Below are 25078 nucleotides of genomic sequence, written 5' to 3' on the forward strand. Positions count from 1 at the left end.
AAAATGTGGTGTGGGAGGGGAAGAAGTGCACAGTGTAATTATAACCCAGGCTGGGCCCTCTCTACCCGCCGGGGGAAATCCCATCTCGCCCGTATGCCTCTAGGGACAACTCGATCTGAGCTACGTTTCTAATAAAGAAGAATATCTGTAGCAAGAACAGAGCTGAAATATTGCCAGCATACCATTCATTACAGAAATAAGAACTCTGAGACACCTAAGAAGGCCAGAGCATCAAAACTATTTTTATTCTCTATATTTTTAATATAATTGATGAGTTGGAGAATTTATTACATTTTACTTCTAAAATAGACTATTCTTCCTCTTTGCGTCTTTGAAAAGTTGGTGTCTTCCCATATAAGACTGAAAATCCATTTTCACATCTGTTCTTATCTTTTGTTTGTACACCTGCAGAATTTACTTCTTGGGTTGCCATAAAAGAAGAGTAAATAAAATTTTAGAGCTAGCTTCCCTCATGTTACAAATGAAATACGTGAAGCCCAGAAAGGCTGTCCCCCCTCCTCCAGGTCACAGAGAGAAGGACTTCACATCATCAGATCCTGGATTAGCATCCAGACCCTCAGCTCCCCCCAGCACATACCTCACTGCCTATACGAATCAATGTTGCAAAGAATCAATACGACAATATAGGTAACAGGGTTTAGCTTTAGTTTGTACGCACAAAGCAAAGGGTACTTACCTTTTTTTCACTTTTCTTGACAAATCTAAACATGATGTAAGGATTTACATGGCAGATAGACAGATAACACAACAAAGATGAATTTGGTTGGCGTACACAATGATTTGGGTTGGTGCACATGTTATTAGCCTCTGCAAAATCCAGACAGTTAAAGGAGTTAATAAGGTAAAACAAGCCTAACATTTTTTTAAGCATACTGTTGACAGGTATGTTCAAATTCTACAAACAGATGGAGAGCTACATTGTTAACAGTAAATAATTGAAAAATGACATTAGCCTTTTAACAATGGTTTGTTTCAATAGTTTATTTTTGTTGGTGATAGGGATATTTTCTCAGTAAATTCAAATAATTTTATAACAGTGGATGATAAGCTGGAGCTAGAAAAGTTAACATACAGCATTATCTTGAAATTTCAGGGGGAAAGAGTGGTTGACTGGGACTTCACTTATCTTTTTGAATCAAACAAAGTTGAAACAAATATTTTGAATAGAAAACTGAATCTGGTCTTTCATATTTCAAATGTAAAAGTCCTCTGATAGAGAAAATTCCATTTTTGTGCATCTGTTTAGATGATATTACAGTAAAAGGCAACATTTGGATTGTAGAATGTAGCTAGTGAAAACATAAGTAATGTAAATTAAGAAGAAATTAGCTTTTCCACATGAAAGAAAATCAATGATCAAATAAAATCAACATGATTATGGTGACTAACGCAAAAATACCAAGAATAATATAGTTTTCAGTTCTTGTTTGGCACATATATTAATAAATTTTCAAACATCTAACAATATAACACCAACATCTACTAAAACCAACTAGCACAACAAGATTCCTAAAACTTAATTATTAACATCATAAAAATCTAATTTCCATTTGGATTCTGTAACCAAGCACACCCCTGTGCTGTGCAAGCTGGTTCAAGCACTGTCTTTCTCAGGACTCCCCAGAATTCAGTAATTATTTCAAAGTTGACTCATGCTGAACCCCACAATTCCTTATCCAATTCGGTGGATCTCCTGAACAGGCCTTTACTCATGAGAAAATATGCAATCATCACAATTTTGAAAAGAATGGAAGGCCTTCATACATGTCAGTTTTTAGTTTTATCCAGTCATTAATTTTCTGCAGAGTTGTTTTTTCTTGACTTAATATTTTTGCAAGTTTTTTCATCTTTTCTTCATTTCTTTCTATGTACTTCAACCCTTCCAACTGCAGCTGATCCAGCTTTTCATTTCGACTTTCATCAAGAGGTATGTTTTCACACATTACAGGATTGAATCTAAAATAGGTGTCAGGAGGTAACAGACCGTCAAGCATTATATGGACTTCTGTTAAAACAAATAAACAGGGGATAGGGTGGATAAGAAAACTGAGTTGATCTGCAATGATCTAAATTTATCTTTATTTAAAATTATCCTCTTTTAGGGCAAATTACAAAGCTGTTCTTATTTCATCACTCCACCTAATTAACAATAGGAGTAAAGAACCCATAATAATGAAAATAACTACAAAAAGAAATTAATCTCCCAAAATACTTCACATAATTCTGCTAAATTAGGATACTTGCTCCAGTCCTCTCTTCTCTCTGGTTTTGGTCACACTGTTAGCCACAGCTGAAATGCCTTTCCAACTTTCCTTTTTTTGTTTTTAATTTTTTGGGATCATCTTCACTGAGGCATAGTTTTCATACAGTAAAATTCACCAATTTTAAGTGTAGAATTTGACAAGTTTTGACAAATGCATACACTGTGTAACCACCACGACAATCACAACAGAATATTTCCATCACCCCAAAAAGTTCCTTCAGGCCTCTAAAGTTGGTGTCCCTCATCCTTTGCCTTTTCTAGCGGTTCATATACACAGAATCCTAAGTATATAGCTCGTAGCTATCTACCTTCTTTTACTTAGCAAAATGCTTTTGAAATTCATCCATGTTGTAGTTGTCTCTCTAGTTCCTTCTTTTTGATTGCTGAGTAGTATTCCATTGTATGGATATACCACAATTTGTTCTCTCCAGTTCTAGTTCTCGTTCTCTTCCATTTTTAGCTATTAGGAATACTCCCGCTATAAACATTTGCACTAAGTCTTTTTGTGGATATGTGATTGCATTCCTCTTGGGTAAACGCCTGGGAATGAAATTGCTGGGTCATATGGTAAAGTATGTTTACCTTTTTAAGAACTGCATCGCTGTTTTTCAAATGGCTGCACCATTTTGCATTCCAACTATTAATATAACAGAGTTCCCATTGCTCCACGTCTTTGTCAAAACTAGGCATTGTCAGTCTTAATTTTAGACATTCTAGAGGATGTGTAGTGGTACCCCATACTTTTAGTTTTCATTATTCTAACAAACTAATGATGTTGAGAAGTCTTTCATGTGCTGATTAGTCATCTGTAGATCTTCAATGAAGTATGTATTCAAATTTTTTGTCCATTTTTTTGACTGAATTTGTTTTCTTCTTTAGATATTCTTTATATATATATATATATAAAATGTAAGAATTCTCCCTATATTTTGGTTCTGATTATGTATTTGGTTCTGATGACAGATCAGATACATGTTTTATAAATATTTTATTTCAGTCTATAGCTTGTCTTTTCATTTTATTAAAAGTATCTTTTGAAGAGCAAAATTTATAATTTGATGAAATCTAATTTATCTTTCTTTTTTGGTTCATAATTTGTGTGTCTTATCTAAACAATCTTTACCTAACCCAAGGTCGTCAAGATCTTCTCCAGAGTATTCTAAAAGTTTTATAGTTTTAGCTCTTCTGTTTAGGTCTACAATCCATTTCAAGTAAATTTTTGTAAAAGGTATGAAGGATCAAGACTCATTTTTTTAAATATAGTTATCTAATTGTCCAAGTACTAGTTGTTGAAATGACTATCCTTTCCTCATTGAGTTACCTTTGTCAAAAATCTTTTGAACTTACATGTATGGATCAATTTCTGTACTCTCTATTACGTGCCACTAATCTGTGTGTGTCTATCTTTATGCAAATACCACAGTCCTCTGCTTACCGTAGTTTTATAGTCTTGAAATCAGAGGGCGTAAGTCCTCCAACTTCTTTTTCAAAATTGTTTTGGCTATTCTAGGTCTTTTGCATATCCATATGAATTTTATAGTCATCTTGTTAATTTCTACCCCAGAAAAAGCTGGTTTAGATTTTTATAGCAATTGCAAGGAGTCTATAGATCAATTTGTCATCTGCCACTTTAACAAAAATACTGAGATTTCAATTCATGAGCCTGGCATATGGATTTATTTGATTGATTTATTTAGGCCTTGTATATATTTAATTTCAATTTTCAATTGTTCATTGCCAGGACGCAGAAATACAATAGATTTGTATTGACTTTGTATTCTTCAACTTTGCTAGACTTATTAGTTCTAGTAGCTTTTTTATAGATTCCTTAAGATTGCCAACATAGACAACCATGCTGACTATAAATATTCTCCTCTTCATTTCTAATCTATATGCCTTTTATTTCCTTTTACTGCCTTACTACGCTGGACAGATCTCCAGTACAACGTTGACTGGAAGTGATGGGAGAAATCTTACGCTGTTCCTGATCTTAGGTAGAAAGCATTCAATCTTTTCCCATTAAATATGATGCTGGCTGTTTTGTTTCTTTTTAGATGCCCTTCCTTAGGCTGAGGAAGTTGCCTTCTGTCCCTAATTTGCTGAGTGTTTATCATGAATGGATACTGAATTCTGTCACGTCTTTTTCTGTATATATTGAGATTATCTTAAATTTTTCCTTTTTTGGTCTGTTAATGAAGTGAATTACACTGATTTTTTTGAATATTAAACCTACCCCATATTTCTGGGATGTACCCTACTTGGTTATTCTGTATTCTCCTTTTTATAAACAGCTGAATTCAATTTATTAGTATATTTTAAGGATTTCTGCATACATATGAGTAGGGAATATTGATCAGTATTTTGATATTTTTACCTGGTTTTGGTGTCAGGGTAAAGCTGTCCTATAGAATGAGCTGGGAAGTAGTTACTCTTCTTCTATTTTTTACCCATTTGTGTAGAATTGCTGTTAATCATATCAACTGTATTTTCATTTCAGGTCTTGGATTTCTCACCTCTAGAAGTTTGATTGGGTCCTTTTTATATTACCCTTCTCTCTCCTCATCATGTTCAAGTTTTCCTCTATTTCATTGAACATATGGAGTATACTTACGACAGCCATTGTAATGTCCTTGTCTGCTAATTCTATCATCTGTTTCACGTCTAGGTCTGTTCTCATTGGGTTTTCTCCTGGGTAAGGGTGTCTTTTCTTGCTTCTTTGTATGCCTGGTAATTTTTTATTGGATGCCAAACACAGTGAATTTCACATTTTTGTGTGCTGGAGTTTGTTGCATTCCTTTAAATATTATTCAATTTTATTCTAACAATGGATGCTGTTAACTGGACTCAATTTGATCTTTTTGAGAAATGCTTTTAAGCTTCCTTAGGGTGGACCCATAGCTAATCGGGTGCCATTTCTGAGACAGTACCCTTCTGAGGACTCTTGCACATCCAATGTATTACAAGGTCTTTCTGATCTAGCTGATGGAAATCTCAGCTACTATGGGTCCCACGTGAGCTCTAAGGATTGTGCTGGTGCTTTCTGGCGTTTCTTTCCTCTGCTTTGGGTAGCTTCCTCACATGCATGCACAGATCAGTACTCAAGGAGATGGCTCTGCATATCTCTGGAGCACTCTCTCTCTGAAGCTGCCTTCTCTGTCGTATTTTGCCCACAAATTCTAGTTTCCTTGGCCTCCTTGAACTCCAAACTCTGTTTCCTGAACTCCAAGGGACTGTCCTGCTGTTTTGGGTTCTCCCCTCCCTGTACTATGGCCTAGAAACTCTTTTCAGGTAGCAGGCTGGGCAAATATAGTGATTACTTCATTTATTTTCCTTCTCTCAGGGTTCACTGACCTGTGCCACCTGTCACCTAATGTCTGAAAACCATTGTTTTGTCCGGTTTTCTAATGGTTTAAGTGAAAGGAAATATACGGCTCCTATTCTATCATGGCCAGAAATGGAAGTCTTCATCCTCTTTTAAAATGTCCAAACCCTACGTATCCTTTAAGACCTGTATCAAGTCTAATTTACTTCTTGTAAACTGTCTACAACAATCTAGCTTTCTCATTCTCCCTCTTAATTCATAGTCTTAATCATCTACAACTACTATTTATTTAGCAATTGATAATATATTAGATTGAACCAAATGAAATTGCTGTTTTTTATAGGTCAATAACCATGAACTATCAGCAATTACATGTGTTTCACTCTAATTCTTCACTAACTAGAGTATAAGTACATGGAAGCAACACTTCATGCTTCTTGAAAATTTCAGATGAACCTATCACACAGTTTGCACAAGGTGTACATGTAAGTATTATGAGACTGGCTGATTAAAGCTACCCTTTTCTCAGCAGATTGCTTATGGTAAGAATATTTGATTGATTTGACAACAAAATTTCAGATAGTGAAAAATCCAGTATATTAGCTTTTCTTGGGTTATCATTTAATAGATAAAAGTCCTTACTGGGGAATTTAAGATCCTTACACAGCTAATAGACTCAGCTAATAACCTCATGATATGGAAAGAGTGAGAATGAGAAGCAAGTGGCTAAGTGGTAAAAATTCTTTTGAAAAATTTAATAAAAGATTTCATATAGGACTTAAAAATAAAATAGTAAAATATGGAGATCTAAACCTCAAGGCCAAAACTAGAAATTCAAAAGTACTCATTGACTGCTTACTGTGTGTTAGGCACTGAAGTCAACGTAGTCAACTGGATAAGTTCCTGCCTTACATTCTTGTGGGAGAGAGAGGTAGAGAATAAGCAATTAAACAAGCAAGTGCGTAATATATATCCATAATGAGATGAATGCTCTATGAGAAAAAAAAAGAAAGAAGCAGGATAAGGGGTTAGAGAGAGACGGTGAGGGGGTTGGAAAGTGGTCAGGAAAGGTTTCTGAGGAAGTGACATCTGAGCAGAGACCTGAATGAAATAAAGTAGCAAATCAAGCATACACCTCAGGGGTGGCCTCAAGGAGAGAGAATACAGCAAGTGCAGAGGCCCTGAGGCAGACTTCTCAGCAAGTTTGAGGAACAGCAAGAATTAAAGTGTAGCTGGACACACTTTACAGAAGGGGTACATCTTAAAGAGGTGAGGAAGAGATGTATTCAAAGGCTAGGTCTCAGAGGCCTGGGAAATTTCAGCAAACGAGGCTTTTGGATTTTGCTCTAAATGTGATGGGAAGCCTAGAGGGTTTTGAGCTGGGTAAAGACGATTTAATTTACATTTTACGAGGACCACTTTGGTCTTTACATGAAGACTAGATTATAGGTGCAGCAAGAGTGGAAGTGATGACTTATGCTAATTCCAGTCTGTCTCCACCTTCCTAAATAATGTAACACCATAAGTACGCTCATTCTCTCACTGTTACCACGTTTTTATCTGAACCAACCTGACTCCTTCTCTTTTTCCTGTTTCTCGACTGGCTTAAGAGTCTCCAGCCAAGTGTCTGTGCTACCCCTGCTTTAGATACTTCTCCAACTGTAAGGAGGCAGTGGCAGCACCAGCTTCCAGACAGAGAAGAGTCTCTACTCCAGGGTCACTCAGAAGAAATGGGTGAGGAGAAATGGGAACAAGACACTGGATCCCATGTGCTTCCCTCCAACACCGACGTATGTACTCTTTTGCATTTAGCATCAGCATATTCTACCAAAAACTGAATTCTACAAGTTAGAGCAGCAAACAGACAGACTAACCTTCCGTATCTGTAGCGCTGTTGATAACATTCGACAGCTTGGTCTTCAAGCTTGTGTATGTCACGGCATTTCTAACGTCGCTCTCATATCGCCCAGTGCCCAGGGATACAATGCACTCTAAGGGGACGTCTGGCCAAAGACATTTACACTCGTGCATTGCTAATGCTGAAGGGTTATTCAGGAGCAAACCGCCATCCTGCAAAACGTAAGTCAAGAACATACAGTAGAGAACTCTTAAAAATGAAATTCCATTCTACAAATTTGAAAACAAAACTTCTATCTTAAACAATTTGAAATTTACTCAGGGAGAGCTGGACTATGTAATAAATTGAACAAATTATTTAAAAACAATAGGTTCTTCAAAGTGAGTTTATTTTATATACTACAGCTGCAAAAAAAGTCATGTGGAAACGCGCTGGCTGCACTGACCTTAAGCTTTCCTTTCCTATTATGAAAGTTTTTGAACTTCTTCATGGATTGCTTTGCATATTTTGCTCAAAACTACTGAAATAAACTAAATTACATTTTAAAGATATATTATCCTTGTTTAGAGGTTTAATATAGATTCTATATAAAACCTAACAAAAGAACTGTGGTTTTACCAAACAATTGAAACTAGTTTTTTCACAAGTCAAATCATAACCAAATTAATGAAACTAATTTAAGTTGAAACTTCATTAACAATACAATTTCAAAGTATCACATTCATTATAATGCAGATATAACCTAAACAAAGTAGGCAGACTTTATGAATCTAAGCATTTATCAATAATCAATGTTATTTTGAAGAATTCAAAAAGAAGGGTAAAATATGCTGCTAAGAGTACTGTAAAAGGCAGTAGAATAAAGTATATAAGCAGTCTCACAATAATTTCTGATAAAGACAGAAAGAAAGAAATGCAGCCACCCAACCTCTAGCGAGGTAATAATATGACTGTCCTTTTACAAAATTCATGAATTAAAGGATCAAAGAGACTCCTCCCAAGAGGTTTCCTTTCCTTGTAGAAAATCATCTACTCTGCACCTCCACCACTGTCAGCAGTAGTGTGCCCTGGCTTGAAGGCCCCATTTAAAACACCTGCAGAATTTTGCCCTGCTAATGAAGTATACTATTGTTACTAAAATTTCTCGTGGAAAGTGAAGGAGAAACGCCCCTCACCTTCTTGTGAGTTTATGCTCAGTTATTTTAGGGGGAGGAGTAGTATTTACTTTACAAGTCACAGATAATGATAACTCTTCATTTTAAGCATTACCAAAACAACTTCCTCAAAAACACATATCTCAAATAACACTCTCGTTGAATGAATGAGAATACACTAGAAGGCAGAAATATCCCAAAATGCTAATCACACTTCCCAGAGAAAGCTTATTGGCTCTTTAGTTATGGAATAGCCAGTCTACGGCTAACGGTCCTGTATCATGGCTTATGTCATTCATGCCCAATGTACAGCTTTATGACATCTTTGGGATAACAGGGATACACAGGGCTGTGTGGACTCTCAGAGAATCTATTTTGTCACATGTCTTCACTGCTTGCTCTATTCTCCACTTTAGAGTGGGTTGTTTGCTGCCACTTCCAGCTCAATCTCTACCTGCCCCTGAGTGGCCAATCTCCACCACTCTCCAACTACATCTCTTCAAAAGAATGTGTCTTATATTTCCACATTTATGACTTTCCCGAGAAAAGGCTGTCCTTTTAAAAGACATTTCTTGTCAACAGGGGCATATTCATTCATAGACCCATCACATCTCAGGTCTTTGGCTCTTTTCACAGATGTCCCTCTGTGGCTGAGATGTGTTTAAGTTGGGAATGTCTCTGTAACGTGAAGCTTGCAGAAAGCTGGTCTGTGAATGGCGTCAGGTTTGGGATAGGGAAAGATGGGGAGCGGGGAGGGTTGAGTTCACATCCTTTGCCACCTGACTGGCAGGAGGCGTCCTAAGAACAGGGAAGCCTCTCTCCCCTGTCGAGGCTCAGGAAAAGGGAGGGATCTGCCAGGAGCAGAACGAGGACACAGCGGCACACATGCTGGCATTGTACTTGTCTTTACTACGGATTCAACAGGCTTAATTTTCAGTATCCATCTCAGTAAGAGAGTTAAGCGCTATAGCAATGTAGCTAAATCATTCCTAAACTCAAAGCAGCAAGGCAGAGGACATACACAAAAACCAGAATCCTAAACAAAACATAGCAAAGCGCAAGTTAAGACTGTTGAGAAGTAAGCCTTCTCTCACACCAGGTAGACTGTGCAGTTCATTCATTAAAAACTTGAATGTCCATCTACTCCTTGCCAGGCCAAAAAGCATGTAGTGACCAGTTTTGGGGACTGCTACCCTCGTGTGCGCTGAGTTTGAAGCAGATGAACTGAGACTATATGTGCTGGAACTGATCCCCAGGGAGGGTGGGACAAGTTTTTAGAGCCACTAGGCCCACTTTCCTCAAAGAACCAGCAGAGGCTAAATTCACAAGTCATTCTAAACTCTACCGTGTCTTCCCTCCCACAATGGCATTCAATTCTCTGAGCTTCTGTGCCGCTGACACAGTCCTCCCCTCCTCCCCAACATCCTAAACCCTTGCACTGTGCTCTATGGAATCGTTCCACAGTTAAAGTTCCACCGTAATCTCACCTTCTTCTAAATGCTGTCTTCTTCTGTGACTTAGCAGAAATGTGGCTCTTCCCTGATATCACTTCCTAGGTTGTTGTTGATGCTTCCATACCTTATACCCCTTAGTGGTTAGGAGGAGGAACGGTGTCTTATTTGTTCTTTAGTGTTCCTTCTAGACCCTTATTAGTCCCAATCCACTTGGAAAATGCATATTCTTTAGAGGCTCGGCTATTCAGTTCCACCACCAGTTCCTCACCACTGTTGTCACCTATCAACTTCCAGCCACTCCTCCTCATTCAACAAATTAGTCAGCACCTGGCTCACAGGCTTCTTTCTAGCCTGTGGAGAAAGGGGGAGAAACTCTTCTCATTACCCCATGTGACTTCACATCTTTACAACACCTTGGATTTTCAGTTCTTCATTACTCTTCTCTTCAAAAGCTATTCTTTCATCTAATCTCCAAGGTCACACATTAGATCTTGTTCTCAAAATAAATGGAATAATTTAGTACAGTCTTTTGAGTCTGGTTTCTTTCACCTAGCATAATGCTTCTGAGATCCAACCACATCATTGCACATATCAGTAATTCATTCCCTTTTATTGCTGAGTAGTATTTCATCATTCAGATGTATCACAGTTTGTTTATCCATTCACTAGGTGGAAGGCACTACTTTTAAACTTAGCTATCTTTATATATCTGTTGAAAGTCATAAATTGGCTAGGTATTTGTATTGTTTAACTTTGTAAAAATCTACTTAGATTCCTCAAATGTAGGTACTAATAATTATTTCCTAAAGGCTTTATCAAGTACAAATTTTAAGTTAATTCTTTCAGCTTTTTCCCTTGTTTTCCATTAAGAGGACATTAGAATAATACCCCTCCCATAATAGAGGAAACATATCTCACTTCTAATTCAGCAAAAAAGTTATCACTTTTATTAAACTATTTTTATCTTAAATTCTATAGTTATACTCTGTGAAACTTCTAATCATCTGGGTACTTTAGAGGAAACACTTCTTTATTATTATAAAAGCCTATAAAGATGGATCAGAAAAGACAAAAAGAGGAGAAAACAAGGGGCAAACAAGTTTTAGCAAGAATTGGTAATAGGAGAATCAATCCCAAACCAAAAAGTTGCCAGTATCCAGTGGTTTTAAGAGCCATGCTTCAAAGTAAATTCCTCTTCCTTAAACTTTACCTACATTTCATCAAAAAAATGCAGAAGTTAAGACTTTTGATACTCACTCTCCCCAGGGGTGAGGCATACCGTCTCGTAAGCTCTCTTACAGTCAGCCTACTCTTGTCAGATGCCTCTTCCGTCAGTAAGTCATTAGGCTAACGTGATGTCTATGGTCCTTCCTGCAGCCTCTTCATTCATTTAAGTTCATATTCATAGCTATTTATTTATTGTGTACTCGGTATTTGACAGGCACACTGCTAGGTGCTGAGGTAAAGAGACTTGAAAAGTGAATTGACAGAATAACTTGCTACTCATCTCTTAGAGGTACACACAGGATTGTGTTTCAAGTGCAGCACATCGTGCATGTACTTAATAACCTAAGATTTAGATGCTTTTTATGCATATTTAATCATTTCAAATCGTAACTCAGGATACCTACCTGTGAATGTCTCCTAGTCATCTCATCTCAGCTTCTTATTCTTTTAGGGTTTTCATAAAGAATTTTTTTATTATGATAAAATATATATAACAAAAAATTGATCCTTTTAACCATTTTTAAGTTACAATTCAGTGGCATTAATTACATTCAGAATGTTTTACAACCATCACCACTATCTATTTCCAAAACGTTTTTATCAGTCCAAACAGAAACTCTGTACCCATTAAGCAATCACTCCCCTGCTCCCCTCCTCATCCTGTTTCCATCCTAAGCAATTCTTCATTCTTTGTACCTCAACTCACATGGGAGCTTCTCTGTAAGACCAATCCTGACAGAATAAACCACATCTTCTGTACCATCTCTTAACCCTGTATATATTTTTATTATTGAAATATCTTCTCATTCTATAACTGTTAAATTCTTCTAGTTTGAGCTATTTGAGGGCAGAATCCAGGAAACACAAACAATATGCCAACAATTATTAAAAACCTTTACATTCTTCCCAGCTAACACAGTGCCTGGTGCCGAGTAAACACTCACTGCATTTTTGTCCAGTTATGAAAATTATTAGTTGTGGCCTGGCACAGGCATAATTTGGCAGGTGCTGGGCAGGTTCTTTCTGCTAAAAACACTCTTTATCTGGAATATTTATATGAAATATCATAACTCCTTCTAGGTTAATGTATTCTGACTTGTGAATATAACCTTTTAAAATGTAAATAAGGCCTAAGAGAAATAATACATTAGAATCTGTCATCAAAACCTTTAGTGAGAACTAATTTATCAGGCTCTTTCTCCAAAGACAGAGAATGAATGATTTAACTTTGGAGATGAAGATGGAAAAAGAAAGAAGGAATATGCATATGCCAAAAACCATCAAATCGTATACATCAAATATGTGCATTTTTTCTGTATACCAATTATCTCTCAATGAGCTGTTAAAAAGAGAAAGAGAGAAAAGGGATAATTTTGTATAAAAATACTATTTCAAGATAAGTATGATGCTACTTGGTGAGGAGGGAAAAGTAATATACTGGAAGCTACTCAAAAAGAAGTCTTCCCGTTTTCTAATTTCCTAGGACATGCAAGAAACCTTGAAAATATGGTCATAATATTCTTCTCTTTATAGTCAAAGGCAAATGAAATCTACCCATCTACACACTCATACCTCTTATTATAGCATTACTTTCAATAACTGCTCAAATAAAACATTAACCTATAATTTATACTCTACCTGATTCCAAAAACGTTATGAAGTAACTTACATTAAAACATATGTCAGACGTTACAGTTAAAAGGGATTTTAAAAAAGAGACTGGAAATAACTGAATATAATTATTCAAAGAACTTAGGATAAGAGGATTGTAATAAGTAAGTACCATATTACTTTTTTTTTTAAATAAAGATTGTTTTCACATGTTTTACAGCTCTTGAGTTAATAATGTGAGCCCAAACTCCAGACATTTATCACACACCAGGTTTTACTAGCTCACAATGCAAGCGGAAGATCGGGGAAGGGATTGCGAGATTAACTTCATGCCTGGATTTTTCTTCTGCCCTTTTCTGCCTTTAGGAGCCCTTCTCCTTTAATTGTCTCTGGTTGATGATCAGTTAAGCACAGTGATTACAGTTGGGTTGGACAGACCAGCATTCTGAAAAATATTGTGGAATCCTGAGCTGTGGGGCAAAAGAGACTAGACAATCCACACTGTGTCACTGTCGCCAGCAAAGGAGAAGTCAGCTACTCTTTTTTTTTTTTTTTACAGTGGAATTTACTTATTTATTTTTTTTCATTTTTTTCATTTGTTTGTTTATTTTCAGATGTACATCATAATATATTTGGAATTCTGTATAGATTACATCATGTTCACCACCCAAAAACTAATTATAGTCCATCCCCTTAAGTAACATATTTTAGTTGTAAACTTCTGGGCAACTTCTGAAAGGCTGGAAAAGAACTTTGCCTGAATCTCTTCTTTGTTCAAGCAATCAAGATCATTCACACTTTAAAATATTCTTCTCAATCTTTCACAATGTTTTTTGCGGAGAAAAATATCTCATTTCTTCCTCAAGTATTGGAAGAGAATATGCAATAAGGAAAATGTTTACTTAGAGTTTGCTTAGACTCCAGGTTCACTTGAATATTCTTATTAAAGTTGATGTGCTAATCTTTCTGGAGTCAAATCATTGATTTACATGAAAGTATATTCTCCGCACATGTGTTTATATGCTTTACATAAAATTTATATAAGAAGTTATTTTAATCTGTAGCTCAAGCTAAGTTCAAAGATTAGGATCACCAATATAAAAATGGCTAAACATGAAAAGAAACAACACTAGTCTATCCGAACAGAAAAAGAACCACCAAATTACCTTGATTGTTACGTGTATTCTACAGGACTGAATTAAACCTTAGAACTACTTCCTCTTAGATAAAAAATAAAGAGCAAATGAGATAACTTCTTTCCAAGTCTGGGAACACATGGTCCTGAACTGCAGTAACTTATCATTTGAGACTTTCACTAATATTTGGCATAACTACAATTTGAAGCATGACAAGCATCTTAGTTATGTTATAAACCTTAGCTATTATATTTTGAATACATTGTTTAAGTTATTTCTCCATTTACAACATGTGAGAATACTATAAGAATATAGAGAAACAGTTGTTAAAACGAGCAAGCTACATATTAAAATAAAAATCTTATTTTGACTGATCCTGTCCTGAAATCCATGTTAGAAAGACTCTACAGCTAGCACTTTCTGTCCTGAGGGGGTGGAGGAGAGAAGGGAAAGGCGAGAAGGGGAAGTGCCTTACATAATTCAACAATGACTGATTTGGCAAAGTACGAAATAGTCTGAATTGACTCCAAAGACGAAAGAAATCCTCTTTTAATCTCTTAACTACAAAGACTATCACATCACTTCCAGAAAGACAAAGAACATGGGATAGCTGACCATAACATTTTAAAATATATCTAAGCTACTATACAAAAACATAGGAGAAAAAAAATTGATAAAAATGATTTAGTATTATAACCCTGACACATTATTAAAATCAAAAATTAAATTATAAATTAAACTTACACAGCTGCTACGTAGTTTAGATTGATACCTAAAAATCTCTGTCAAGACAGTTTTTTTCTCAACGTATATCTGAATACCAAATAAATAGAGCACACATACTTCAGTGACTAGAGAGGAAAGTTAAGGTTACTGATTCCATCAAATGAGATGGATTTTAAGTGGAATATCATATAAAAATCATGCATATATAAAATACACATTTTTTGGAATTATCAGTTCAAAAGCTTTATTGACTTTTTTATCATTTAATTAAAGTTATGATATCATTTAATATAAGTTAATATAAGTTATTCTGTAAATAGTGGGAAAAACTTGACAGAGAAAAAATTTACAATAAACAGATGAGTCTATACAACCCAAAAAGTATAAATTACCAGAAATACTCAACTTTATAGATCATTTAGCCATAAACTTAAAAATAGTATAATTACAGATAGCATCCTAACTCCATCACATAACAGTTGCGACCCTAGCCCAGTTACTTAACCTTTCTTAAGACTCCAACTTCTCATTTGTAAAGTGGAAATAACTCTGTCAACCTCCTAAGCAGCAACGAGTAAATGAGATGATAGATGCAAAGGCCTACATAGGTGTCTGGCACACAGCTAACTTAACGAGTGTTTACAACTATTATTTTACTATACCCTCTCCTTCAAAATACGTCCGCCAAAACTGTCAAACAGACTGGGTTCTGCATTTTTAGTGACTGCGTTTCATTTTTAATTTTTATCACATTTGGAAAGCCAATCATACATACCACTTCATTTTTCCATCAATAAAATGATCATAATTGGCTATGAATCACATTATATAAAATACAAAATGAATCTTTCCTAAAATATGCTCAAGCCAGAAAGCTTGCTAATTAAAAAAAAAAAACAACAAATAAAAACATCTCGTCCTGTACATCTTTTGCCACATGGAGATATGAAGAAGAAAGTCTCCTTGGTTGGTCCCTCTGTAAGTTCAGTGACATTTAATAAGAGCTGATTCTTTTTAATCACATTAATTTAAAAAGAGAAGCCATACAGTCAACTTACTTGATGAAGATCATTGCCCAATGCATACTCTTCAAAGTAGCCTGGAGCAGCAGAGGAGGCTCTAATGGCTTGCCACATTTTATACTGACAGCCTCCCAAATAGTGAGAGTTGATACCAGGAAAATGACCATAGTTTCTGAACACAAAAGCTTTCGGCGTTATCCCTCTGTTGACTATGGTACTTACGGCAGCTACCTAATGAATTAAAAAGTAAACAATACCCATTGTAAGCAGCAATATTTGGGATTTGTAAAAAATTAAATATTTAGTACTATGAATGAACAACCTACAACTCTATCCATCAGGATAAATGTGTAGCATAACTATAACGTTAAGCAAAGGGAACAAGATCTTTTTAAATAGGTATTTCTTTATGGCAAAATAGATACAAGAACTGAGAATTTTGAGAAATGTCTTATAAGACAGAGGTAAATACAAGATATTTTTGACTGTATGATAAGCTATTTAAAAGGACATTCAAGAAGGCATAAATTTGCAGACCTTTATATAATAATTGATACAGCGGTAGTAGGAATGAATAAAAATCATTTAAAGATGAATAAATACACTATTTTCATAATATTATTTACAAATTAGTCTTTTTCTGTGCTCTTTGAAAGCATTATGACTTTAGTAACTGAAATGCCAACACTACACAAACTCTCAAGGTTTTCTGATCACAGTTAATAACTGGCAGCTGGGTAGTTTCTTTTTTACTAAAAACCTAATGCTGATCACCCTCGGTCTCAGATATTATTGATGTCAGTTGAATTTATGTAAAATGTTAACAATCTGCAATATAAACTTAAGATGAATGAAGCCAAAGTTGTTAGGGTCCTGTGCCAAGCCCTCCGGGGACCTGTTTGCTTTGCTATTTTATAAAGCAAAGGTCATATCTCAAATTCCTGTGAGAGATTCAACTGTGTCTCGGAGCCACTGCAGGTAAGAGTTGGCCATACACTAAAATCCAGAGGGTCTTTCTGTTAATTGGTCCAAAGACAGGCTGAATTAAGAAATGCAAGGGTCGTTGCTCCTATTTATCATGAATGAATTACTTTTTCAGGTGGCTAATGGTCTCCACACCCACCCTATTCTTCTATTTAAAGTTGGCAACTCCCACAGTTTAAAAATAAACAAATAAGAAGCCCTGAAGATACAGGGGAACAAACAGGTGTGAAGTACATCCAAGAGTGTTCTCCGAAAGAGCCATGTGCATCTCATTATCATGGCCTCGAAGGCCCTGCCTGGTCACCCACTCCAGCCTCATTTCATGCACTGTCCTCAGAGGCTCAGGCCCTAGTCTTCAGGAACTCTTCCAGTTCCTCCATTTCACCACGACTCCTCCTGCACAGGTCATCTTTTTGCCAGGAACCCTCCTACTCATCAGCCTTCACACTGAGATCTCAACTCTCATTTCCTTAGAGTAGCCTTCCTTCATGTCCTGGTACAGGTATACTTTCAGAGAACTGTTTCTGTGCCCCACAGCACGCATTTCAGGGAAACCACATCTCACGTGTGGGGTTATCTGATTAATGCCTACTTTGCCCTACTGAACTATAAGCTCCATGTCTGCATTTACTCACTGAGGTGTCCGAAGTGCCTAGCACAGTGCTGGCATGCTGGGTACATAATTAATATCTAAAGAAGGAATGAAAATATGAACAAGCAAGAATCAAAGAGCAATAGAAGAAGCTGTATTTGATTCTTCATGGTTACACCTTGTCATCCAGGAATAAATATAAGCCACATGGGATTCCTAAGTACATAAATCCTATTCCTTAATCAAGTTATATTAAAGAACACAGAACTCAAGCAATATTCAGATTATTGGGTTTCAAACAAAATAAATAAAAAGAGAAGCCACATTAAGGCATACCCTAGTGACATTAACATTTCTAAAACTGGGATTTCATTTGTGCGTTAATTTAATATATGTCTAAAAGGCACACATAACTTCTTTTAAAAAATCTAAGGGACGAAATGCCACAATTTTCCTTAAATCACTAGATTTGATTAGCTCTTATAATAAAATAATTCTTTCTTATTTTTAGTCCCAGAGTTTCACGTTCTTAAACTTTTGCTATATTTCTATTGAATATAGAAAAAACCTAATGATCACATCCTATATCTTCATAGAATGACCCAGTATATAAGGAATCAATATTATCTATTCAAGGAGGTTCCTAAGAAATTTTTCCCTGAATAAAGGGCCTTCAGAGTAAGTGCTTTCACCTGACCTTCAATTCCAACTAGGTGTTATATTGAAGAGACTCTAAACTTACCTTAGGACATGTGGGGTTTCTTGCTGTTTCAATCATTAGTGAAGATCCCATTCTATCCCTTTATTAAAGGAGAAGAATTAAATTACATCAAAATGATTTTATCTCCTAACATCAGGGAACACACACTATGCAATTACTGTTTGCTCTTGGCTTTGTCAAAGTGCTATGAGGGACGAAAAAGAAGTCTAAGAATCTCCTCTAGGAACCTTGTACAGTCATGCGTTGCTTAACAACAGGGATACGTTCTGAGGAACGCCTCCTTAGGCAATTCTGTCGTCGTGCAAACATCACAGAGTGTAGTGACACAAACTTAGACGGTATAGCCTACTACACACCTAGGCTGTACGGTAGTAATCTTCTAGGACCACCATCATACGTATACAGTCTGTCGTTGACTGAAACGTCATTATGCAGCACATGGCTGAAATCCAATTAATGCACATGAAACAATATGTAGTTAGTTATTAATTTCTGATTCAAACTGCAAGTATCTACAGTTCTTGGGGTGGACGGGGGAATCAACACAGGCTGTGGTAGCAGGGACAGATGCACGGAGGTATAGCTTGAGAAGGACACCAAAAGATGGCAAGACGCCACACTCAAAGCCAGGACATTTACAGGGTACAGGCGCAGAGGCAGAATAAATTTGTTGTTTTCAGGGTCCTCCTGACAGGATAAAGGAGATGTGTTGGGATAAGACTGCAAAAGTATAGGCAGACTAGTCACACAGTCATCCAACAACCAGATCAGGACATTTTCTCTTTAAACTTGTTTCAGCAATACAGAGCCAACATCATCCTCCAAAAAGGCTTTTTAAATCATCTGAGTTGGCATTTGAATTACTGCAACATTATAGAAATTGTTCTTGGGCAGCAATTTCCACAATTCCACAATAAGACAGGAATTTTATTTGAGTGCAGATTTTTCCATACTTAAAAATTATGTATTTTCCCCCGTATTGAATATAAAAGACAATTTTTTTTACCAACCTGCCTCAATAAGAAAAAATTTTTCTAAAGACATTTTCCACACAGTACTCACATTCCTCAACAGAATCTCAGTGAATTTCAAATAAGGCAGAATTTACAAATTAAGTAGTGATCTACCCTTTACAATCTTTTACAAATATCAATGTAAAATACTTGTTAAAGAGGAGAAGATCTTTCTTTCTCAACCTGATCTATATGTTTCTTTTGCACGAAGATCAATGCAATTTTATTCTCCTAAGGGTCTTGCACTTTATCTTTTCATAGAAATCTTGCTGTAAAATTGGGACAGAATTCCTGGGAGCATGCTGCTTTCCCACAAGCAAAGTTCACATTTATTTTTTGTTTAAAGTTTGATTTTAAAAACAGAATTAAAATGCTTTAGTGAATTAAATTTAGAAATACAAATTCAAAGAGAAAGTCAGGAACATTAATTGCTTATTGAAAAGAGACATCAAAATAGCAAAAAATTCTTAACACTCCTAGCTTGTACTGAAGCTATAATTACAAAGTGTCCCTAAAATAACACAAAATCATTATCACAGAAAAATACATAAAAATGCCCTCAATAAACAATGAGCCTGGGTTTGAACGGCTTCCATCAATGGGACATCAGCAAACACGCCATCAAACTGAGGCTTGCTAACTACTTATGCCCTGGGAACTGCCCTCGTGGAACTCTGAGACCGCCAGGATAGGAGGCAGTCCAGGACGAGAGTGACTATGTGGAGAGGAGGCCAGCTGTCCCAGCCACCTCGGCTGAGCTGCCAGCTGCCAGCAGCCATGTGAGTGAGTTTAGACGAGAACAGAAAAAACGCCCAGTCAAACCACAGAATCATGACACTAAACCATCGTTGTTTTAAACCTCTAACTTTGGAGTGGTTTGTTTTACAGCAAAGGCTGAGTAGAAAAGTAGGGAAAGAAAAAAACAACTAACCATACTTAGGAAGTTTATCAATGCTCTGATTAAAAACGAGGAAGCTTTTGAAGGAGCACCAGTAAAACAGCAACATGCAAATACATGAAGATAGTCTAATGAGTAACAAAAGGAAAAAAATATTTCATAGCAGAGAGACTAGTTTTACTGTAAATTTTCAAAGCTTCATTAAAAAATCTTACCAGTACTATGATTTTATGATTTCATGAGAACTGATACGAACTCTTTTTTTCTAACAGACACAAAAGAAGACCCGAAAATAAGCAAGATACACATCAATGGATGGAAGATTACTCAACTGGAAAACTGTCAATATTACACGAAAGAACTGCTATCTTTCCTGTAGTTTCAATCAAAACATCAGTGGGGTTTTTTCTTATGTGATAAAAAGTAACCTAAGATTTACTTCAGAGATTAAAAAGAAAATGGTGAACAGAATTGTGACTAGGAGAAAGGACTTGATATATCAATACAAAAACATTACGAAATGCTCAATAACTAAACAAAGAATTTGGACAAAAATTTAAAAAATCAATATAGAAAAACAAAAACTTGGACGCAGACTCAAATGTAGATAATTTAAAATATGATAAAGGTGGTGTTTCAAATCATTAAAAAAAAGAAGGAAAAAGTACTTTGTAAAAGGTACAGGGATGTTTGAATTAATATTTGAGAAAATTAAAGTTTGACCCCCTTACAATACACATCAAAATAAATTTCTGATGACTTAAGAATTAAAAATAAACTTAATTAAACCCGAGAACTAGAAAATAATATAAAGATTTACCTGATTTCAAGGTAGAAAAGACTTTCTAAACATAAAAGCAAAGTTAAAAATGAAAGGAAAAGATCTGACTAAATAAAGATTTTAAACTGCTTTACATTAAAAAAATAGTTAATTAAAAAGCATGTTTTCAACATATAATAAATGGATAATATATTTAAAATATAGCAAAGAATACTCTGATAGGAAAATGAGCAAATACTATGCCCTTGAATGTCACACAAAAAAGAAATATAATAAAAAAATATAAAAAATGTTCAAACTCATCAATAACCAAAGTGATGCAAACTAGAAACGTCATTTTAAAAATAAACTGACAGTTTTAAAAATTAAAATGTTTGGTGTTCCTAAATATTTCGTAACTGGAAATACAATCTGATGCTGGCAGGTAAGTTGGGATAACCATTTTCAAGAACAATTCAGAGAGAGAGATATATATACACACACACACATATACACGTATATCTGGTGATTATTAAAACATGTATACTCTCTGACCCAAAATTTCACTCTAGAAATTTACCCTGAAGATATAATCCGAGATTTAAGTAGAGATATAGGATGTCCATCTAACCTTTATTTTGAACTGTAAAAATATCTAAAGTATCCTCCTTTATCAATAAGGAATTCATTAAATAAAAAATAGTACATCCATAAAATGAGATAGTGAAAAACTATTAAAATACGTCTCAAAAAATATTTAACGACATAGGAAATCTTTTCTTTTTTGCTGGGAAAGAGTCCCTCTGAGCTAACGTCTGCTACCTTTCTTTTCTTTTTTCTCCGCAAAGCCCTAGTACGCAGTTGTATATTCTAAATGTAAGTCCCTCTAGTTCTTCTATGTGAGCCACTGCCACAGCACGGCTACTGATGGACAAATGGTGTGGGTCTACACCTCGGAACTGAACCTGGGCCACTGAAGCAGAGTGCAGTGAACTTTAACTGCTGGGCCATCAGGGCTGGCTCAGGAACCCATTCATGATAAAATGATAAGTGAAAAGGCAGGATACAAAACTACACGTGCCTTATCATTGCAATTTTGTGAAGGGAATAAATACACACTCATGCTCCCCTATGCACAAATACTTATTTATCTGTAAGAAATTCTAGAAACAAGTACATTACCGTGTTAATAGTGCTTTTGTTCTTAGTGAAATTATAAGTTATTTTAGTTGTTTTCTTTAGACATTCTCTATTGCCTATATAAAGATTATATTTAAAAGACATCAACAATGACCCAATACTTACGCTTCTTAAACTGACCTATTGATATATTCTAAAATGTGGGCAGAAATGTAAATTTTCCTACCACAGCATTGTTCATAATCACAAGAAATTAGGAACAACATAAATGTCCTAAACATAACTGATTAAGAAAATATGGTATCATCACACTGTGGAATGTAGTGTAGTCTTTACAAATTCGTCAAGAAAATTTAATAAAGTTGGAAAAAAGGGAAAGAATATAAAATTATAACTGTAATATAATTTCTGCTATATAAAATGCATATAGTCTAGGAAAAAACTAGAAGGAAATATATTGCAAGATCTAGCTCTGGATAATAAGATTCTGGGTGATTTTTGTGCATGTATGTGTGTGAGGAAGATTGGCCCTGAGCTAACATCTGTTGCCAATCTTTCTCTTTCTTGTTTGAGGAAGATTGTCACTGAACTAACACCTGTGCCAATCTTCCTCTATTTCATGTGGGATGCCTCCACAGCATGGCTTGATGAGCAGTGCTAGGTCTGCACCCAGGATCTGAACCTGCAAACCTCGGGCCACCGAAGCAGAGCATACAAACTTAACCACTACACCACTACACCACGGAGCTGGCCAAGATTGTGGGTGATTTTAAGTTTCTATTTTATGCTTATATTTTTGGAACGTGAGTATAATGGCTTTGTAGCATTTTGGAAAAGAAATGTTTAAAAATTACTAAATGTTTTAGGAGTATGTCTGTTAATGACTTGAGAAAGACTAACATGCTAAGTAAAAACAAGAGGATGCAAACATAGTCCATATACAATGTGGTCTCAATTTTTACAAAGGCCCTTTTGCACCTGTACATGCAAATCTCACACACATGAATCCAAGAAAATTGACTAGAATATGATTCACCAAAATTTTAACAGTGGTTATCTCTGATTATTGGGATCAATAATTTAATATTATTCTTTACCTTTTTTCTGCGTTTTTCAAATTATAATATACATATATTGCCTATATAATCAAAACATTTTAAAGAAGAATAATTGTAACTTACTTAAGAATATTTTCCCATGTCTGACTGTCATAAAATGCATGGCTCCAACTCATTTTGACTGTTCCAACAATGACGTTTTGTGAAAACACATCTGATCCTAATTTTCGATAAAGTTCCTCACATTCATCCAGGGGCATATGAAACAAGCCCAACATGAATGCTAATATAGCACCTGAAAGAAAGAATCCTTCGTTTTATCAGCGTTGGCATTACATTACAGTACTAAACACATCTCCTGAATCACAGACCTGCTTAAAGTTCTAGCTTTGACACTTTCTAACTGTGTTACTTGGGACAAACTACTAATCCCCTCAGAGCTCCAAGTTCTTCATCTATAATATAAGGAGAATAACAACAACTAAGATTTATAAGGTTCTTATATCAGGATAACACATATACAGGGCTTTACCAGGCCTCAGTAAGGATTAAAGAAATGCTAACAATGATCATGATGATGAAGACTTAAAAATATATAAAAATGGGTTGTTTTACATTAAATTAAAAAATATATAATTAAGATATTGTCATAGATAACGTGCTTTCTAACCTTAAAAAATTCCTTAGTTTTAGTCACAGAATACGGTATATTTGACATCTTACCAATTCATTAAAATAATTACTCCTTCAGGTAGGTCCTGGGATGTTAAAGAAATTAAACATAATTAAAGAAATTAGGTCTCTGGGCTGTCTTCTGAACAGCTGACTGCATATCCTAGCTGCAATTGGTAGGACACACTGCCACCTAGTGCACCCAACTGGCCTAACCCTGAACTAAGGAGAAAAAGGGGAGGAGGAAGCTTGGGGTATGGGGAGGGGCTGGGATGGGCAAAGACCCATATAGCATGACTGTTTACCCTGAGACTGAGAACAAAGGAAAAACAGGAAATCACTATCATAATGAATTTTAAATATTTTATGTATTTTATTATACTTAGTCTTATTCTAGTAAAAGGTAAGACTGCTTATGTCTTCTGCATAAGCAATTTGCAGAATTCTGCAGTTTTCCAATTTGCAGAAAATTTCTAATTAACACAAATAACTTGCCAAAAAGATTAAGTCCCTTTCTTTTTCATTTCTTTTTTTTTTGGTATTTGGTGAGGAAGATTGTCACTGAGCTAAGATCTATACCAATCTTCCTGTATTTTGTATATGGGATGCCGCCACAGCAAGGCTTGATGAGCGGTGTGTAGGTCTGTGCCCACAAACCCTGGGCGGCCAAAGTGGAGCACGCAAACTTAACCACTACACCACTGGGCTGGCCCCTAAGTCCCTCCTCTCTAAGTAGAGCTACTATAAAGATAAGTAGATATTAAAAAACTGAATTTTACTGAACTGGTAAAGACATTACCCTTAAACTAAATATATATTTATTAATTTAATAAAAATTATAAGTACAAACAAAACTTCTAACATTATCAAAACATTATAATACACCAAATGTAAAAGAAAAAAAGGAAAATTATAAGCACTGTAATATGAGTTAAGGTTAACATAAGCTAGAAGACACAATGGAAAAGATATATTGTGATAAACACAGAAATGTACATAGTACATAAACTGATATTCTACTCCACAGATGAATGTCTGTGATTTACAATTCTCTTTACTGAGCACCCACTAACAATGATGCCAAAGCTAGGACCATTCCAAAATTTAACTGAAATGGTCCGGGTAATAGCTGCAAAAAAAGTACTAAAGAACACTAGCCCTGGGAGATGTCTCTTTAAGAAAAGTTTCCATAGTTAAATCAATTGGGGATATACATACTATTTTCCTATCCTGAGAGTCACAATGCATTTTAACATACTAAAGCCCTCAGAAGGCCCTCTGTAAAGAAATCTGTTTAATTTCTTTAGCCTAGCATTCTACAAATTTGCTAACATTTTGAGGAATTAGTGTTCAGTGGAACATCATAGGAATCACTGCTTCCTTATGCTTTTGAATCATCCTTGCAACTGCTCTCATTTAGTTTTCACAATTAAGCATTGATTAACA

The 25078-nt window shown here is 35.5% G+C and overlaps 1 protein-coding gene across 5 annotated transcripts in view; it reads right to left on the reverse strand.

The window, feature by feature from the left end:
* Positions 1-987: 987 nt before the first annotated feature.
* PNPLA8 (patatin like phospholipase domain containing 8) overlaps positions 988-25078 on the reverse strand; it is a 42824-nt gene continuing 18733 nt past the window's right edge. For 2 of the 5 annotated variants that reach the window (XM_046669826.1, XM_046669831.1), the window contains exons 6-10: positions 23084-23255; positions 18113-18170; positions 15831-16025; positions 7481-7676; positions 988-2026 (exon numbers count right to left, since the gene is read on the reverse strand). In XM_046669826.1, the coding sequence (XP_046525782.1) occupies positions 1752-2026; positions 7481-7676; positions 15831-16025; positions 18113-18170; positions 23084-23255 (896 nt within the window). In that variant the 3' untranslated portion in view covers positions 988-1751. Of the gene's footprint in view, positions 2027-6465; positions 6599-7480; positions 7677-15830; positions 16026-18112; positions 18171-23083; positions 23256-25078 lie in introns of all 5 variants that reach the window. The other 3 variants (XM_046669827.1, XM_046669829.1, XM_046669830.1) reach the window with 3 other exon arrangements.

This window comes from Equus quagga, chromosome 8, assembly GCF_021613505.1.
Source record: "Equus quagga isolate Etosha38 chromosome 8, UCLA_HA_Equagga_1.0, whole genome shotgun sequence".
NCBI lineage: Eukaryota > Metazoa > Chordata > Mammalia > Perissodactyla > Equidae > Equus > Equus quagga.